This window comes from Poecilia formosa, unplaced genomic scaffold, assembly GCF_000485575.1.
Source record: "Poecilia formosa unplaced genomic scaffold, Poecilia_formosa-5.1.2 Scaffold487, whole genome shotgun sequence".
Classification (NCBI taxonomy): Eukaryota; Metazoa; Chordata; class Actinopteri; order Cyprinodontiformes; family Poeciliidae; genus Poecilia; species Poecilia formosa.
In genome coordinates this window covers 202525-217569 of record NW_006800426.1, presented here as the reverse complement: position 1 = coordinate 217569, position 15045 = coordinate 202525, and the positions used below count along the sequence as shown (strand labels likewise).

The window sequence follows — 15045 nt, the reverse complement described above, 5'->3', positions numbered from 1 at the left end:
AACTGAAATGTTTCAGATATAATAGTTCAAGGCTATGAGTCAGAGCAAAAAAAGAGCTGAGATGTAGAAACAGTAAAATGTTTGAGAATCAGTGTATCCTCATAGCGGATGCGTTCTGCTGTTCTCTTCACCTCTGCTTCTGTCATGCTGGCAGTTTTGAGTGAGTCAAGTTTGTGACATCACAGGTTGTTGCGTAGGAAGTCGGCTCGCTCAGCAAAAAAAAAAAAAGAAAAGAAAAAGTTTTTCAAGGTTTAATAATGTCAGTGTTTTCCGGAGGACAATTACTCTGGAGCTGATGGGATCTTCGGCCTGGTACAACACGGGGCTTTGGAGGGTTTAGGTCTTGGAAGGCCACACTCCTGACATTATTGTAAGCTGCTTTGAGATAAGCCTCTTTGTCACGGCTTCATGATACTATCATTGTGCTTATTCTGCCAGTCAGGCAGTGCTCAAATCACTCTGCGGCCAATTCCAGTTCTCTGGCAGGAACCCTGTGAAACTGTGAGACATTGAATTATTCAGTGTCTCTCTCTAATATATGAGGCAAATAAATCTATTTACGTTCACACAGCATTTCTCAATGCTCAGGTTTTACTGAAATCTGACTTTGGGTTTTCTTAGGCTGCAGTCGTTCGCACTACTAACAAAATGTGACCACAAGTAGACTTCCGTATGAAACAGTTCACGCAAACATAGACGTCACACAGCAGCCCATTGTTTAAGGGAGTAATAGTGGACGCTGTCGTCTATCGGTTGATTTTAAAGTTGTTGAGCAATTGGAGCCAACAACATTAAAATCAGGATGAAAAGTTGCTACAAGATCATGAAAAGCTTCTTCTGGTGCAGAATTATGACGCACGTTGCTGTAAACGGATAAAATGCAACATGACTGTTGAGACGACAGACGATTTGAAAATCGTTCAAATTTTGATTTTTAAATCGAAATTTCGAGTTGTTCCACAAATGGACGTAGAACAAATACTTTTTTTTTTTTTGAGTAAATTGGGCCATCCAGAGTGCCTTCAAAAAGTTGGATAAGGATCGCATGTCAACTGGAACCAGTTTAAGAACAGCAGGTTAATAATCTAAGAGGTTCTAGAGGCCCAAAAAGTGAATAAAGTGACTTTTTATTATTCTGTCAGTACCTGGAAAATGAAAACGATTAATGAATTGAACTAAAATCCTAGTCCTGATGTATGAAATCAAAGACAAAACAACACTATTGCTGAAAAAAAAATCTTGAATTCCAAATTTTACCTTTCAAATCATGGAATTGTGAATTAAGTCTGAAAACCTAAAATATTTTCATCATTCGCCTTTCCTCCCAATCTACTTATACAAAGAAAATTATTAAATCAAATCAAACATTTGAAGACTGCTTAAGTCTCAATAATGTGTGTGTTTCATTTAGTAAATTAAGTCACTGAAATAAATGAACTTTCCAGCAACATCATAATTACTGAATGTGACTCATCAAAACTCACATTCTGTGTTTCTTTTAAACGATAGCCGTCTTCAAATTTTATGATTGTTTCTACAGTTGCTGGTTTCTGTTGATTTTGCTGCTTGAAATGTGTGGATTTTTACTTTGAATTTCACAAAACATCTTTAGCTTCTCTGTATTCTGCAGTCCCTACCTACATTTTTTGCAGTCTAATCCATTTGCCTCAAACAAGTGATTGCCCATCAATACCAGCCTAATTAGGTGCATGAACATGTACCTGGGAGATTCAGCGCAACCGCAGCCGCAGGTCCTAACCAAAGCTGTCGTCCTGAAAAGGTCACACAAACCGTTCATTTACGGTGTTTATACGGTATAGAAACCTTTCCTTTTTTTGTATTAATATGCAGAATTTACTGTAGGATGAAGTGGTTACAGCCACTGATGTATGTTTTTCAAATGTGTCAAAAATCCAACATTTTTTCATGTCTTTGACATAAAAGATATACTCTACATGTGACAAAAATGATCAAATAAATGTCATAAGTTCCAGTTGGAATAACAGATGATTATTTATTATAAATGACAGATTTGCTTTGTCATAACAACAGATTCTCTAATGAGTTCAATGAAATGTAGGAAAACATGATTAAAAAGTGACATTTCTGCAGCTGTTTTCAGATGGATGAGGATTATGATTACACAGATATGGTCACAGATTTCAAAAATAACTTTAATTCCTCAATTATATGTTAATTGCGACACACGCAGTGGCAAAAAACAAAAACAAAAAAAAGAAAGAAAAGAAATGGCTCCAAGGAGCGCAGAAATTAATATTTATGAAACATCAATTCATTTGTTGGTTGGCTAATGATGATAATGAAGCTGGCAGCATCAAAATGAGCAGAGACAGTGATGACTGTCTTCACATGCTGTGCCAACCTCTCTGGAGCTCAAACAGCATGAGCTGTGATTTTAAGAACGCATTGAATGCCGTCATGCGTCACAAATCGATACAAATGGAGGAACTGTGGTCCGCTCTTCTCTGCAGAACTGTTTATTTCAGCCGCACTGGATGGATTTTCAAGCTTCTTATTGAGATTTCAGCCCAGACTTTGACTAGGCCGCTTCAAAATCTTCAATTAGTATCAGTAAATTCATCATCTGGTCTTATCGTTCATGTTATGTCAAAAGCCCGGTGCTCTCTTGTACTTCATTTTCTTTTATACTGTTTAGTAGAGATGCACTGAGGCAATATTAATATTAGTATCTGTCCCAACATTAAAAAAAAAAAAATAGATCTGGTATCGTGACAATGTGCTCTACCCATAAGGTCAGATCTATCCAGTCCAATTCTACGTTTCATGCTCTGATTGATGCTTTATTATTAATTTTACATTATATTTAGATTTTCTAATTGCTCTTTCTGAACCATTTGAAAGAAGGTTTGTTAATTTATTTTTACATGTTTGACCAACGCAGTCAATCTGTTTTTGTCAGTTTCTTTAATATTTAATTTACATTGGCTGTTATCCTGCTAACTGCGCTGACTGAACAAATTAAAGCTGGGTTTTGCATGTTTTACCAAACTTGAGAAGCTACTGGTGTATTTAAGTGTGCTGTACTGTGCAGAGTTATCAGACAAATTCGTAATTCAGTAGACTTATGTCTGTGTTAAAAAGGATTCAGCACCGTTTTTCTGTATCGGTACCAAACCTCAGATATTGATATCGTATTAGAAGTGAAAAAAATCTAATTGGTTAATCCCTACTATTTAGGAACCATTTTTTTCTGTCGGGTTGCCATAGAGACGGCCCAGGTGGTCATGTCATGTTGATGTTAGGATAAAGTCTGACTTATTGTCAAATGCGTGAGCCTGTTTAGAACGTGCCGAGTTCATCCAGAGAGCAGAATCAGAGGAATTTGACAAATGAAAGACTATAGAGATGTAACCTTCAGACAAACCGATAGGAAGATGTTGGTCTGTTGTGAGCCGAGGCTTAAAGTTGGTATAAAATAATGGAGCAGCCACAGAGTTCACCAGAAAGAAGAGAGGACAGCAGAAAAAACTAAAATACTGCAGAAAACAAACAGGAGTCCCAAACATAGGCAGCGCTGGTGCGTTTTAATACTCAATATGTAGCTCTTTGTTGAGCAGGACTTTCTCCAAATACAAAGGTTGGAAAATCATTGGACAGTAGAACAGATATATACGAGGCTGGTCTTTCTCAGGTTTACCGCTCGATGTGAGCAGCAAGGAATCGTTACAGCAAAAACATTCAGTTCAGTAGATCATTAAAAAAAATACCTCTAAATGTCTGCACTTCTGTTTTAAATCTTTCTAATACTACTATCATACCGTGGTACATTTTATTTCAGGTTATCACACCGTGAGAATCTCCAGCTGTCCTATTTCTACTCCTATATTACTTTATTAAACAAGAGTAATAAAACTTCTAAAATTCTGTCATAAATTTAGTTTTATTTTACAAGCTGTAGTTACTGTAGTAATTCCTCTTTTTACATAACTGATTCTCAATGCATTATGTTTTTCTCACAATGTCTGTATGTTAGGGACAAAATGATTAATCAGATTAATTGAGTATTGACATAATAGTCAAATAATTTAGTAATCCATTAATTGTTAACAGGAAAACAAAGACTCAAAAAGGTAATTTCCTGGAAACATATTCAGAGCAGCAATTAAGCCAAAGCTATACAGAAATATATTGACATCTTGCATTAGAATGTGTTTCAGCCAAAACTCCTTAAGTTCTTTAGACTTATGCCGTGTTATTGCATTTTAGGCAACACATTATTTTATTTTCACATTTAAAAGAAGGAATTGGATTATCAAAAATCAAAATCAAATTTTATTTGTATAGCACATTTCAGCAGCAAGGCATTTCAAAGTGCTTTACATAATTAAAATAAAAACAGCATGTGACATTGAATAAACAGTGAGAGAGAGATTTTATGTGTTTATTTACATTTTTAAAGCATTTCTAACATTTTACAAAATAAACTTATGTGGTTAAATAGAAAATCTGCAGAATGCACCAATATTTTTGACCTGATTAATCGTCAGAATAATCGATTACTAAAATAATTGTTAGCTGCAACCCTATTGTACATGAAAAAAAAAAAATTCTCCCTGTTAACCTACTAAATTTTGCACAAAATTACAGCAGCAAATGCATCCCTGGAACCTGTAATTTTCTCTTGTCTGTTTTTATTTTGATTCAGCGCGATGCAGGCTCATCTGGTCAGCAGCGTTAGCCAGTAAGTGCCTTAAGCAGAGTCACAGGCCGAGTTGTGGAATCGCTGTGTTACCGTTTTATCACTCCTCTGCAGATTAGCTGAAGGAGAGAATAATGAGGTTTGTAGGACTGCACCAGCTATCCTAGGCTAGCTGCAGGAATCTCTGACATCAGACCTGCTCCGTCCCTCTTCTGTTTCAATGTGTGTGTGTGTGTGTGTGTGTGTGTGCGCCTGCACGCGTGCATGTGTGTATAATGAAATCCCCCCCAACCTCATGCCTTCTTTCAGTCCCCTCCAGTAGAGCTAAACTCAGTGCAGACATTCCTGCTGAAGGTTTATCCCCAGACTTGATCTCTCCACCTCCTCACAACAACAGCACCCCCTCTGGGAGTCACCGGCGAGTTCGGGCCAGTTTGACCCATTATTAGCCCCTTGAAGGGGAAAGAGAATCACACATACTTTCGGTGTGTATGTGTGCAGGTCTTATTTTAAGGTAAACATGCATCGCTTGAAGCATGTTTGAAGGAAAATGACCTGTTAGGGTTGGAAGCCAGAAACTCACAGAAGCTGGGCCTCAAGGAAAACAGAGGAGGGCTTCATCAGAGCAAGTCCAGGCAAACAGCAGAATGCGAGCGTTTTAGGGCAGCGGAGTCAAACTCGTCTTCATCTTGGGCCGTGTCAAGGTCATGAATGCTATCAAAAGGTCAGCTGTGCCAGAATGTATTTGTACAATCCCATTAACAAACTGTTAGAATATGATTGCCGTCTCTCCATTTGATGTGTTCTTCTTCAAATGAACCGGTATTTAACAATCCCTCCAGAATTACACGATTGCTTTTGGGATTTTTTTGCAATACAAATCAAAGATTTTGTAGTGCTAATTTGGAAATGTTTGCAAGGAGTCTTGCAATATTTTTGCCTATGTATGACGGTAAATGTCACTTTTTGTTACTCGCCACATCAAACACACACTAGTATAATAAAAACACTGCCACCTGCAGGTGGGAGTTAGCATAAAAATCTGACGTTTTGGATTCATTAAATTTGCAGTTCGCACTTATGCTGTAGCATGAAAAAATACAGAGATCTGTTGATTTTAAGTGAATGTCTGTGATCGCGGACTTGCAAAAACCTGAAAGTACAGATGGATGTAATTTGTAATTTGCTTTGATTTGATAACATTTAACATTAAGTAACATTTAAGTAGGCGTGGGCATTTTTTATATTGTACCGTTTATCATTTATCGGGCTAGATTTCTTATCATGATAAGAATTTTGATTTATCTTTGTCACAATAAATACCTATCAGTAATGTTTAAACACCTCCCCTAAAATTCTCCTTATTGTCTCGACTGTTCGATAAAAGCATCAGTAAATATGTATATATTTTAATGTTACAAACCACACTTTTTTATGTGACTGGTGTCCTAAAGAAGCGCATTACAAATGGGAATTATTTCAACATTATTTGTGTTTGTGGGGCTCTAACTGCTGTGACACAGTCATACTGTTACCTAAAAAGAAGTAGAAAATAGTTCTTATCTTCACTTTATCGTTTTACCACAATGGTATCGTAAAATATTGTGAAAAAACTAAGTCCATATCACCCAGGTTCTCGTTATGAACGATTGTCAGAGTCAGTATTTGTCCTTGCGTGGCACAATGAGGAACCTAGTTGAAAATGGACTTTACAGGACGTACAAACATTTATAGAGCATTGATTTATGCTAACTTATAGCATAAATCACATGCTCCCGTTGTAACAACAGGCTCTGAGGACGGCTAAAACCCACTGGAAACAGCACTAAGCCAAAAAGAGTGAGGTGGGGAGTGTATTATTCTTTTGTGGAGTAATAAGAAGCCGAAAAACATTTTTCGCATAGAAGAGGCTCCAGCGGTGGACCCCTGGAGGGCTGTTACACAACCGTGGCTCTCTACATAAACAGTCTCTGTTTGAAGTGAAAAAGGATATTGGATTTCAAAGATGAGATCACTTCCCTTTGTTACTTTGGATCGAGAAATACCGTCCTTCAGCCAATTAGATGTGTGGACAGCCTGGTGGAGAAGACGAGGAAATAAAAGTCCCCGTTCCGTGCAGAAAAGGCCTCTCTGTACAGGTGGAAGTCGGGGGAAGCCAGAAAATGTGAAATTCCTTAATAGTTTGCTTTTTATTGTTTTTTCCGAGGACGTCTGAGCTTTGCTTAAAACGAACAACTGCAGCCTCGACAGCACAAGGCTGCTTCTTGTTCATTTGCCGCAGTCGATTCAATTCGATCCAAAAATACTTTATCCTAAAGGGAAATTAAATGTTGTGACTCATATCATAAAAGTAAATTCGTTATGGACGGTGAAGCTGCGGGCGGGAAGGACCTCCGGTAACAGTCACTCTTGCAAGGAATCTCACTGAAGGCCTCTGCTGCTGTCACAGTCTGAAGGCTGTCATGACATGCTAACAGCTCAATATCCAAGCATCAGACACCACATTCTGCAGCAACGTGTTCTGGGCGACAGCATCAGTTGTTGGCAAGCACTTCTAATCCACCTCATTTGCTTTTGCCTCTTTCAAACCTTCATAGAGACAATCCTTGGTAATTATATGTAAAATCAACTTTTTTGAGCTTTACATCTCGTTATGTTATTCCAAAACAGACCTGGAGTGTTGCTTTAATACTTTCATGCATGTTTGATAAATCCTTCAATCTCTATGGCAACCATTCAGCTGTGCAAAACGCCTGGGTGGACTTAGCCCCGCCTTCGAAGACAAAGCTCCTCCTTTGAGCTCCAGTTTCCAAGCTTCCACCTCACAGAGCAGCCCTCCGCCACTCAGCACCTTAAGACTAGCCAGCAGCAATTAGCAAACACTAATTGGTGGAACTGCAAATCTGCTGAGTTCATTACAGGTGCTCCCTCTCAATGAAACTAGTAAAAACGTAAAGGGTTAATAGAGGAGCCATGTTGTGATGACTTCCTGAAGGCAGAGCTTCAGAAAGATCAAGAGCTTTTAAAGAGACAGAGGCCCAATTTCAAGTCAATAAATTACAAAGTCAAATTTCTTTTAAGTCACATTTGACATATTTAGCAATTTATAACAACTGAAGGTAACAGTTACTTCATTGTTACATCAAATTGAACTATGTGCCTGAAAAACACATGATACTGCCCCTTTAATTATAATCAATGGGAGAGATGATAATGCACAATCCTCTAGAAAAGGACATCAGAAATTCATGGCACTACAAATTGTTTTGTTTGTGATGTAAAATGACCAGATTTAATAAAATACATTTAAAGTTTAAAGGGACACATGTTGTACATATGGCCCTTTAAACTTACTACATTTTTAGGAATATACACAGAGCTTATTGAGTATTGGTAACACAATTCTGGATCTGGGGAAAAAAAAAAAAATCAGGATCAGGTTACCACCAATTTTAAGACTTTATAATCGATGAGACTTAAGACAGGTTTGTCACTTTTCACCTCCCTGAGGCACAAAATAAATACTTGATTTCAACTGACCTGGTTTAGTCATTGAAGCCAAAAGGAATCATTATGTTACAGCGAACACCCTTCAGTTCCTTAACGTCACGCCATCAAAACTGAGCTCAGAAAAACCCTGAAAAACACTTGTTGAAGTTGAACAAACAAGCAAAGACTCTAAGCTGCTCTAGGCAGCTTAGAGTCATACATCTTAAATAAACGTCCTTTTTAAAAAAGAAAGGCTATTTTGACTGGGGCATGATAAATGAGCCACTATCGCGTCATATTCAGAAGGTAAAAGTGTGATAAGATCATCCTCTGGGATTCCAAGTCAATCAGTAAAAATGCAGAGAGCCCTTCCCCCCCTCCCTGCAGCGCCTGCTGCTCGTAGCTGCACCAAATGCAAAACAGGAGACATGCTGCAATCAGCAGTAATCTGCCTATCAAAAAAAATGTGGCAAATCACAACATGGGATTGATTTAAATACGCTTCGACTCTGAAAGACAAAGTCCCACACTCGAGGAGTTTTAAAATAGAAACTAGAAACTTCCTCTGTGAATCGCGAAAGCAGCAGGCGTGAGGGAACCGTTGGGAAAGCCAACTCTGGAGACTTTTCAGCACAAATCAGATACGCATGCTACACATGCTAGCATGCTAGCTGAGGACTTTGTAACAAAGTATTCCAGCGAAAGCAGAGCAGTAGTTGAACTCTGTGTGGTGTCCAAGATTAGAAAAAGGTCAGAGAAAGTTGGTGTTCAAGAGATTATCATGTTATTTTGTTTTATTCAATTATATAAAAAGATACAAATTGTTCATTTTGTCGGGTTCTGAGAGAAAGAGAGAGACGGTAGGAAAACTTAATAACAGAATCATTTTTCATTGACCAAACTTTTAAGTTTTATCTGTTTCCTTCTTCTGTGTATTTTCTAAATGTTTATCCTGAATTAAACAGAGCATGGATGGAAAATTCCCCTTTTTTTATCTAAAAAAAACTGTTTCTTCCTTCTTTTCTTCATCTTGTCGAAGTCTGAAGTTTGCTTGAATTATTTTTTAGTGGAAGGCTATAGTAAAATCCCAGGTGGTCCACTTAAAGCCCAAAGCTTCAAGTTCAAATGCTAATCAATCAAATATTCAAGCTATTCAGAACGTTTCTCCACTTTACATAAATACGCAACTCTTTTGAGAAGTTACACTATTCCTATACTTTAAGGTCCATTTCAGGAGATGTCAGAGTGAACATAGTTTTCTGTGGTTTGTGTGCAGCACAAAGTGAAGCAAAGCTGCCCCTCCCCGACCTGTTGCTGTTTGTTCCTGGTCAGCAGGCTTAGAAAGAAGAATACTCCCTTGTAAGACAGATTAATTTGAGCTGCTTGGAAACTATTCTACCATGGAAAAGAGAAACAGCTTCAGTTTATTGAAACTAAAAATAAATTTAAAAAAAAACACTGCCTGTCACTCTTACTGAGGTATTTTGGGTGATGATGTGTTAAGCATGATGATATATAAAATGCACCCATAATCATCAGGTGAGAATTTTACAAAGAAAAAAGAATCTCTTTCACCAACCGGGAAATTTTAGTACCTTTCAGATTTCTCGCAAATGAAATATACGTGAGAATAATAATAATCTGGCATTTTACACAATCATATAAGTGATTGTGTAATCACTCATATGATTACACACTTATATGTGTGTAATATAAGTGTGTATACCCAGAAGAGAGATCTGGGTATAAATCTGCACATGCCAACAAAACACGCTTTAAATAAAGGAGGTCTAGTTAAAATGCAGGTATGGTGTTCCCCAAGGCTGTGTGCTCAGTCCTCACTCAGTGTCTGAGTATTTAACAGGCTGTGAGAGAGAGGGAAGACATGCCGCAAAGGTCATCGGACCACGATCTGTGATAGCCACATCTGAGGCCTCCCCACAGCCGCAATCCATCTTTTACGATTTTCACACACACGCGCGCACCCCCCCCCTCCTCACACACACACACACACAGCACCAAGCACAAACACCATCAAATTCTGGGATAACACAACTATGGCTTCACTCCTCATTTGAAGCGTCAAAATCGACTCACATTGACGTAGTCGTACGACAGAAACTGCGTCATCTTGTTCGCAGAGAGGCATCCTTCCTCTCTGCGGGTGTTGTGTGACTGGTCAGTTGTTTGTAGGTGTGTTTTATGTAGAAATGCGCTCAGATACTCTGTTTCCACTATCTGGTTTTTGTATCCGCAGGCGACAATGAAGACAAGTACATTTGTACAATTCTTCATAAAATACCATCAAAGATTGTCAAATGGTGAAGAAAAACTGCTGAATGGAAATTGTAAAGTTGTTTTTGTTTCATTTACTGATTTATGTGTCAACTGTTTAGCTTCGGCAGAAGTATGGGAGAGGCTCAAGATGAGGCTCTGCCATCTTGAGGCTCTACAAATAACCGGGCGCTTAGCATCTCCAAAACCAAGGAGACGATCATGGTCTTCATGAGACAAAATAAATACCACGCTCCCCATGTCAGTAGTGATTCAGTAAAAAAAAAAAATGTCCTCAAAATTTCTGGAAAATGGACTCCAAACATGACTAACGTGGCAAAAAAAAAACAATAATCAATGAGATTATTTCTATCAGATCCTGAAAGACTGGAGACATCGTACCAGCTGTTTCTGTCTGGCAGCTGACAAGATGACCCAACAGAGGTCATCAAAGTACCACAGAAAATCATTAAAAACTAGACTCACTGCTAAACATGTACAGGATGCAGTGCCTGGGGCGTGCAGCTACATAATGAGAACACTTGTCACAACCAGGATACTTTCTCTTCACTTTGCTGCCCTCTGGGAGGAGTCTCAAGTCCTCAAAAACTTGTACATCCAGATTTAAATTCAGCTTCTGTCTGGGTGCTGCAAGGACAATGGCCTTGAAGAACTGATGTTTCAATGTAAGGTACATTGTTGGCTGTTCCATATAAATTTATATGTTATTTAAGTCTTTTAAGCATAAAATAATCATGACATATTTTATGAAATCCTATATATCCTGTTTAATGTGCCGCTAGGGAATCGTAATTTAGTTCTACATTTTACAGTGAGAGTAAATTGAATCAATTAAGCATGTAAATGTTAATATAATAAGTAAAGATTTTTAATTTTTAAACTGATCATGTGCAGGGCTGCAGGGGGGATAAAGCTTGTCTTCATACCTGGTTTCAGAGGTAATGGTACACCCTGGACAAGCCCCCACTCTATCACAACATCAAACAGCCAGCCATGCACACACTCACCTACACTGAGTAACCAATTAACAGTGATGCTTTTGGACTTTGGGAGAACTTTAAGAGAACCAACACACATATGAAGACTTTATGAAGAAAAAGTCCAGGTCGAGAGTCAAAGCCGGAAGCAACAGTTCCACCAAATAGCACAACATAACACACAGAAAGGCAAAGATTTGACCATTAACCTGTTAATTAAATATCCTTTCCTCTAAAAACTTCCCTATAAGCTCACAAATAGGACGTGTGTGTAAATTTTCGACAATACTCGACAAAAATAACTGTAAGAAACTCTTCGTTACATTCCAGTATCCAGACAGCAGCGCGTGAGTCATAAACAGACCTGCTCAGCATTTCCTGCAGACGGTCAGCAGACGGTGCGCGGCAGGTTGGACCCAGACACACCTCTTTCTGACCCACACTGGCTCTGCGGTAATTCCCTCTGCTCGGAGCGGGATTTAGAGGCAACAGCCATGTTAAGCTGTACCGTAACTTCAAAACACAGCTGAATACAGCAAGGAGAAAAGCAGCAGCAGTGGATTTAGGGTCCTTACTTTATGAAGTAACTGGCTCCTTCGTCCGTAAAGCCTTCCTCCCATCCCGGTGGCAAGTCTGAAGAAAGAAAAAAGAAAGAAAAAAACGACTTGTAGTTGAAAGTTTGACACTTAAGTGAGCAGTAGAAAAGTAAACAGTATGATCATAAAGGTAACAGGTGAAAGTATTTTTGCCCAGCCGGCTAAGCTAGCTACCTGAGCGGATCATGTGTCCGGAGTTTACAGGTTCACCGGAGCGGGGATGGAGCCAGGTGGTGTTCCGCGTCTCATCGCTGCAGCACGGGCAGAGAGTAGAGAAAAACACCTGTTACACCGCCGGAGCAGGGGAAGGGGGGCTGGTGGGGAAGATACACCCCGGCAACTCCCGTCGAACCGGGACCGACGGCGTCGGAAATTCCTCACGCTGACACTTACTTGATGAAGAAAACCCTTCCGTCCCTGCAGACACCGTAGGACCAGTGTTCGGGTAAGGTGTCCCGTCCGAGAGCCGCCGCCATGATCCGTCCGCAAGTCCTATTTCATCTCAGTCCCTCTCCATGGAGTCTCTCGGGAGCTCAATGATCACTGGTGGAGCTGGCGCTGCCTTCAGGGACTCATCTCACTTCCGTACATCCGACAATCGAAGTCTGAACATGCTCAGAGACCCCGACCGTGTCTGCTTTGCACACAACAGGTTTATGCAATGTATCAAAATAGGAATAAGGCAGCTTTCACCACACTGCATGTAATAACAACTATTGTTATTAAAAGGAGATTAACTTCTGTTTAGGTTGCTGATATTTTTTCTGTTTCAATTGACCAATATTTTTTATTTTTTTACAACCAGACAGATGCAATACATTTCACAGAATTGACATAATTGTATATTTTCTTTGACACAGTTTTCCATAGTTTTACACACACACACACACACACACACACACACACACACATATATATATATATATATATATATATATATATATATATATATATATAGATAGATAGATAGATAGATCTTGTCAGTTTCTCAGTGCTGCCAATATAACATAGCATTTTTTTTTAGAAAAAAATACTATGTCTATACTATACTATACTATACTATATACTGTATATATATGTCTGTAAGATTTATTGTCATTTTGTTTTTGATGCATCTTTATGGTTTTGCTGGACTAAACACCCACCTAATATATTTCTCACTATAGTACACTTGATTTACATGGATAATATGGATAATTATAATAAGCTCATAGCAGTTTGCTAAATTTTGGGATCAGGTAGCTAGCTTGGTCAGCTGCTTGCTCTGCTTTCCATTTGAAGATTTAAAGGGGCAGTATTATGTAAAATCAATTTTTCTGAATTTACATCATACTATCATGTTATCTCCTGTTTGTGTTTGCCTTTACTCTTTCATGCATGTTTTGAAAAATCCTTTAATATCCCGTGGCAACCATTCAGTTGAGGGAAATGCCTGGATGGACCTAGCCCTGCCTTCGAGAACAAAGCTCCTCCTTGGAACTGAAGCTTCCAAGCTTCCACCATCACAGAGCAGCCCTCCTTCATGACTCCCCCACTCAGCTCCTTCAGACTAGCCAGCATCAATTAGCAAACACCTGATTTAACTGTGCTTCAGCTGAGCTCATTTTACGAGCTGCTTCTCTGTAAAACATTGTCAGAGGGTTAGTAGAGGAGTAATGCTGTGATGACTTCCAGAAGGTGGAGTTTCTTAAAGAGACAGAGGCTGAATTTCAAGACAATTAATTTACGAAGTAACATTTATTTTAAATCACATTTGACATATGCAGCATTTTTACATCAACTGAAGGTAACATCGTTATTTGATTGTTCTATAAAATGGCACCATGTGCCTGGAAAACAGATAATACTGCCCCTTTAAAACTGTGCTTCCTTGGCAGGTGTAGTGAATGGGCTCCTTTAGTTTCCACACTATAAATATCCATATTTTCTATGGCTATCAGATCACCAGCAATATTTTAAGCTATTTCTCTTATATATCTAGCAAATGTGTGATGCACCTTCTTTCAGCCAGCTGATCAGTAGTTTTCAACAATACACAGGGTGTAAAACCCCCAAATTTTCACATTAGAACAGTATGACTGAAAGTTTTAGCCATTTTAAACCGTAACTTGTGATTTGAATAATTTCTGCAGCAGTCCATCTGATCGTTTTTATCGTTCCAGTGGTTTTGTGGGCCATTAGTTGCATCACAGACACAGGATTAAAGGAGAGAGAGGTCCGTCCTTTGAGTGTTATTCTCAGGCGTAATCTGTAAAATGAAATTAAAAAAAGTGCCAATTTTCACCTTTTTTTTTTTTTTTTTTTTTTGAGTAATGGCCAGTTGGGAGTTCAGCTCACTTAAAGGGTAAACGGCTGATCAGCGAGATCAAAGCCCCGCTTTGAAAACGTAAAACCTTGTTGCATTTTAAATTCTCTGCACACAAGCCGGGTCTCGTTCAGGGCAGCCCGTTGGAAACTTTGCTTAGACCTCAGAGGTGAAGGTGCCTTGTTGTAATTCAGCTGTTCCAGAGGCAGCCCTCATAGATTTCACGTCATAAAACAAAGCGCGGGCCAGTAAAAGCGCCACATGATGGAAAACGAAGTTAAATATGCTTTTAGCTTCTCCCAAAGCAGCCCTACTAAGAACACAAAGGTCAGTCCTCGAGATTTCTGGAAGAGAAAGAGAGATGTGAGTGCAAAAACTTTTTAATGCTACAAAATGACTGCAGAGGAAAAGGAAGGAAGTTTATCTTCAGCTACAAGCAGAAAGTTCATTCTGAGAAATTCTCTGCTGTATAAAACCACAGTATCGTTTTTATATATGTATATAAAAAAAGTTAATTCTCCAACAACTCAAAATGTAACTCCTGCTCATAACGCAAGAAAAACATGGTTATAATGTTCCACAATTTGCCTAAAGTGATGAAACGTCTGATATGGATGTTTTCTTCATCCACTTCCTGTTCATGTTTCCAGCTCTTCCTGAGCCCTAAATATTAATGTAAACAAGAAATTGCTTCATATTTTT

General features: G+C 38.8%; 1 protein-coding gene across 10 annotated transcripts in view; it reads right to left on the bottom strand.

Moving 5' to 3' along the window:
• The window catches only part of LOC103156572 (pleckstrin homology domain-containing family A member 7-like), a 152466-nt gene extending 139762 nt beyond the window's left edge, over positions 1-12704 (bottom strand). For 2 of the 10 annotated variants that reach the window (XM_016664451.1, XM_016664454.1), the window contains exons 1-3: positions 12432-12700; positions 12213-12289; positions 12018-12075 (exon numbers count right to left, since the gene is read on the bottom strand). In XM_016664451.1, the coding sequence (XP_016519937.1) occupies positions 12018-12075; positions 12213-12289; positions 12432-12514 (218 nt within the window). In that variant the 5' untranslated portion in view covers positions 12515-12700. Of the gene's footprint in view, positions 1-12017; positions 12076-12212; positions 12290-12431 lie in introns of all 10 variants that reach the window. The other 8 variants (XM_007578678.2, XM_016664459.1, XM_016664448.1 and 5 more) reach the window with 7 other exon arrangements.
• Between the last annotated feature and the right edge of the window lie 2341 nt (positions 12705-15045).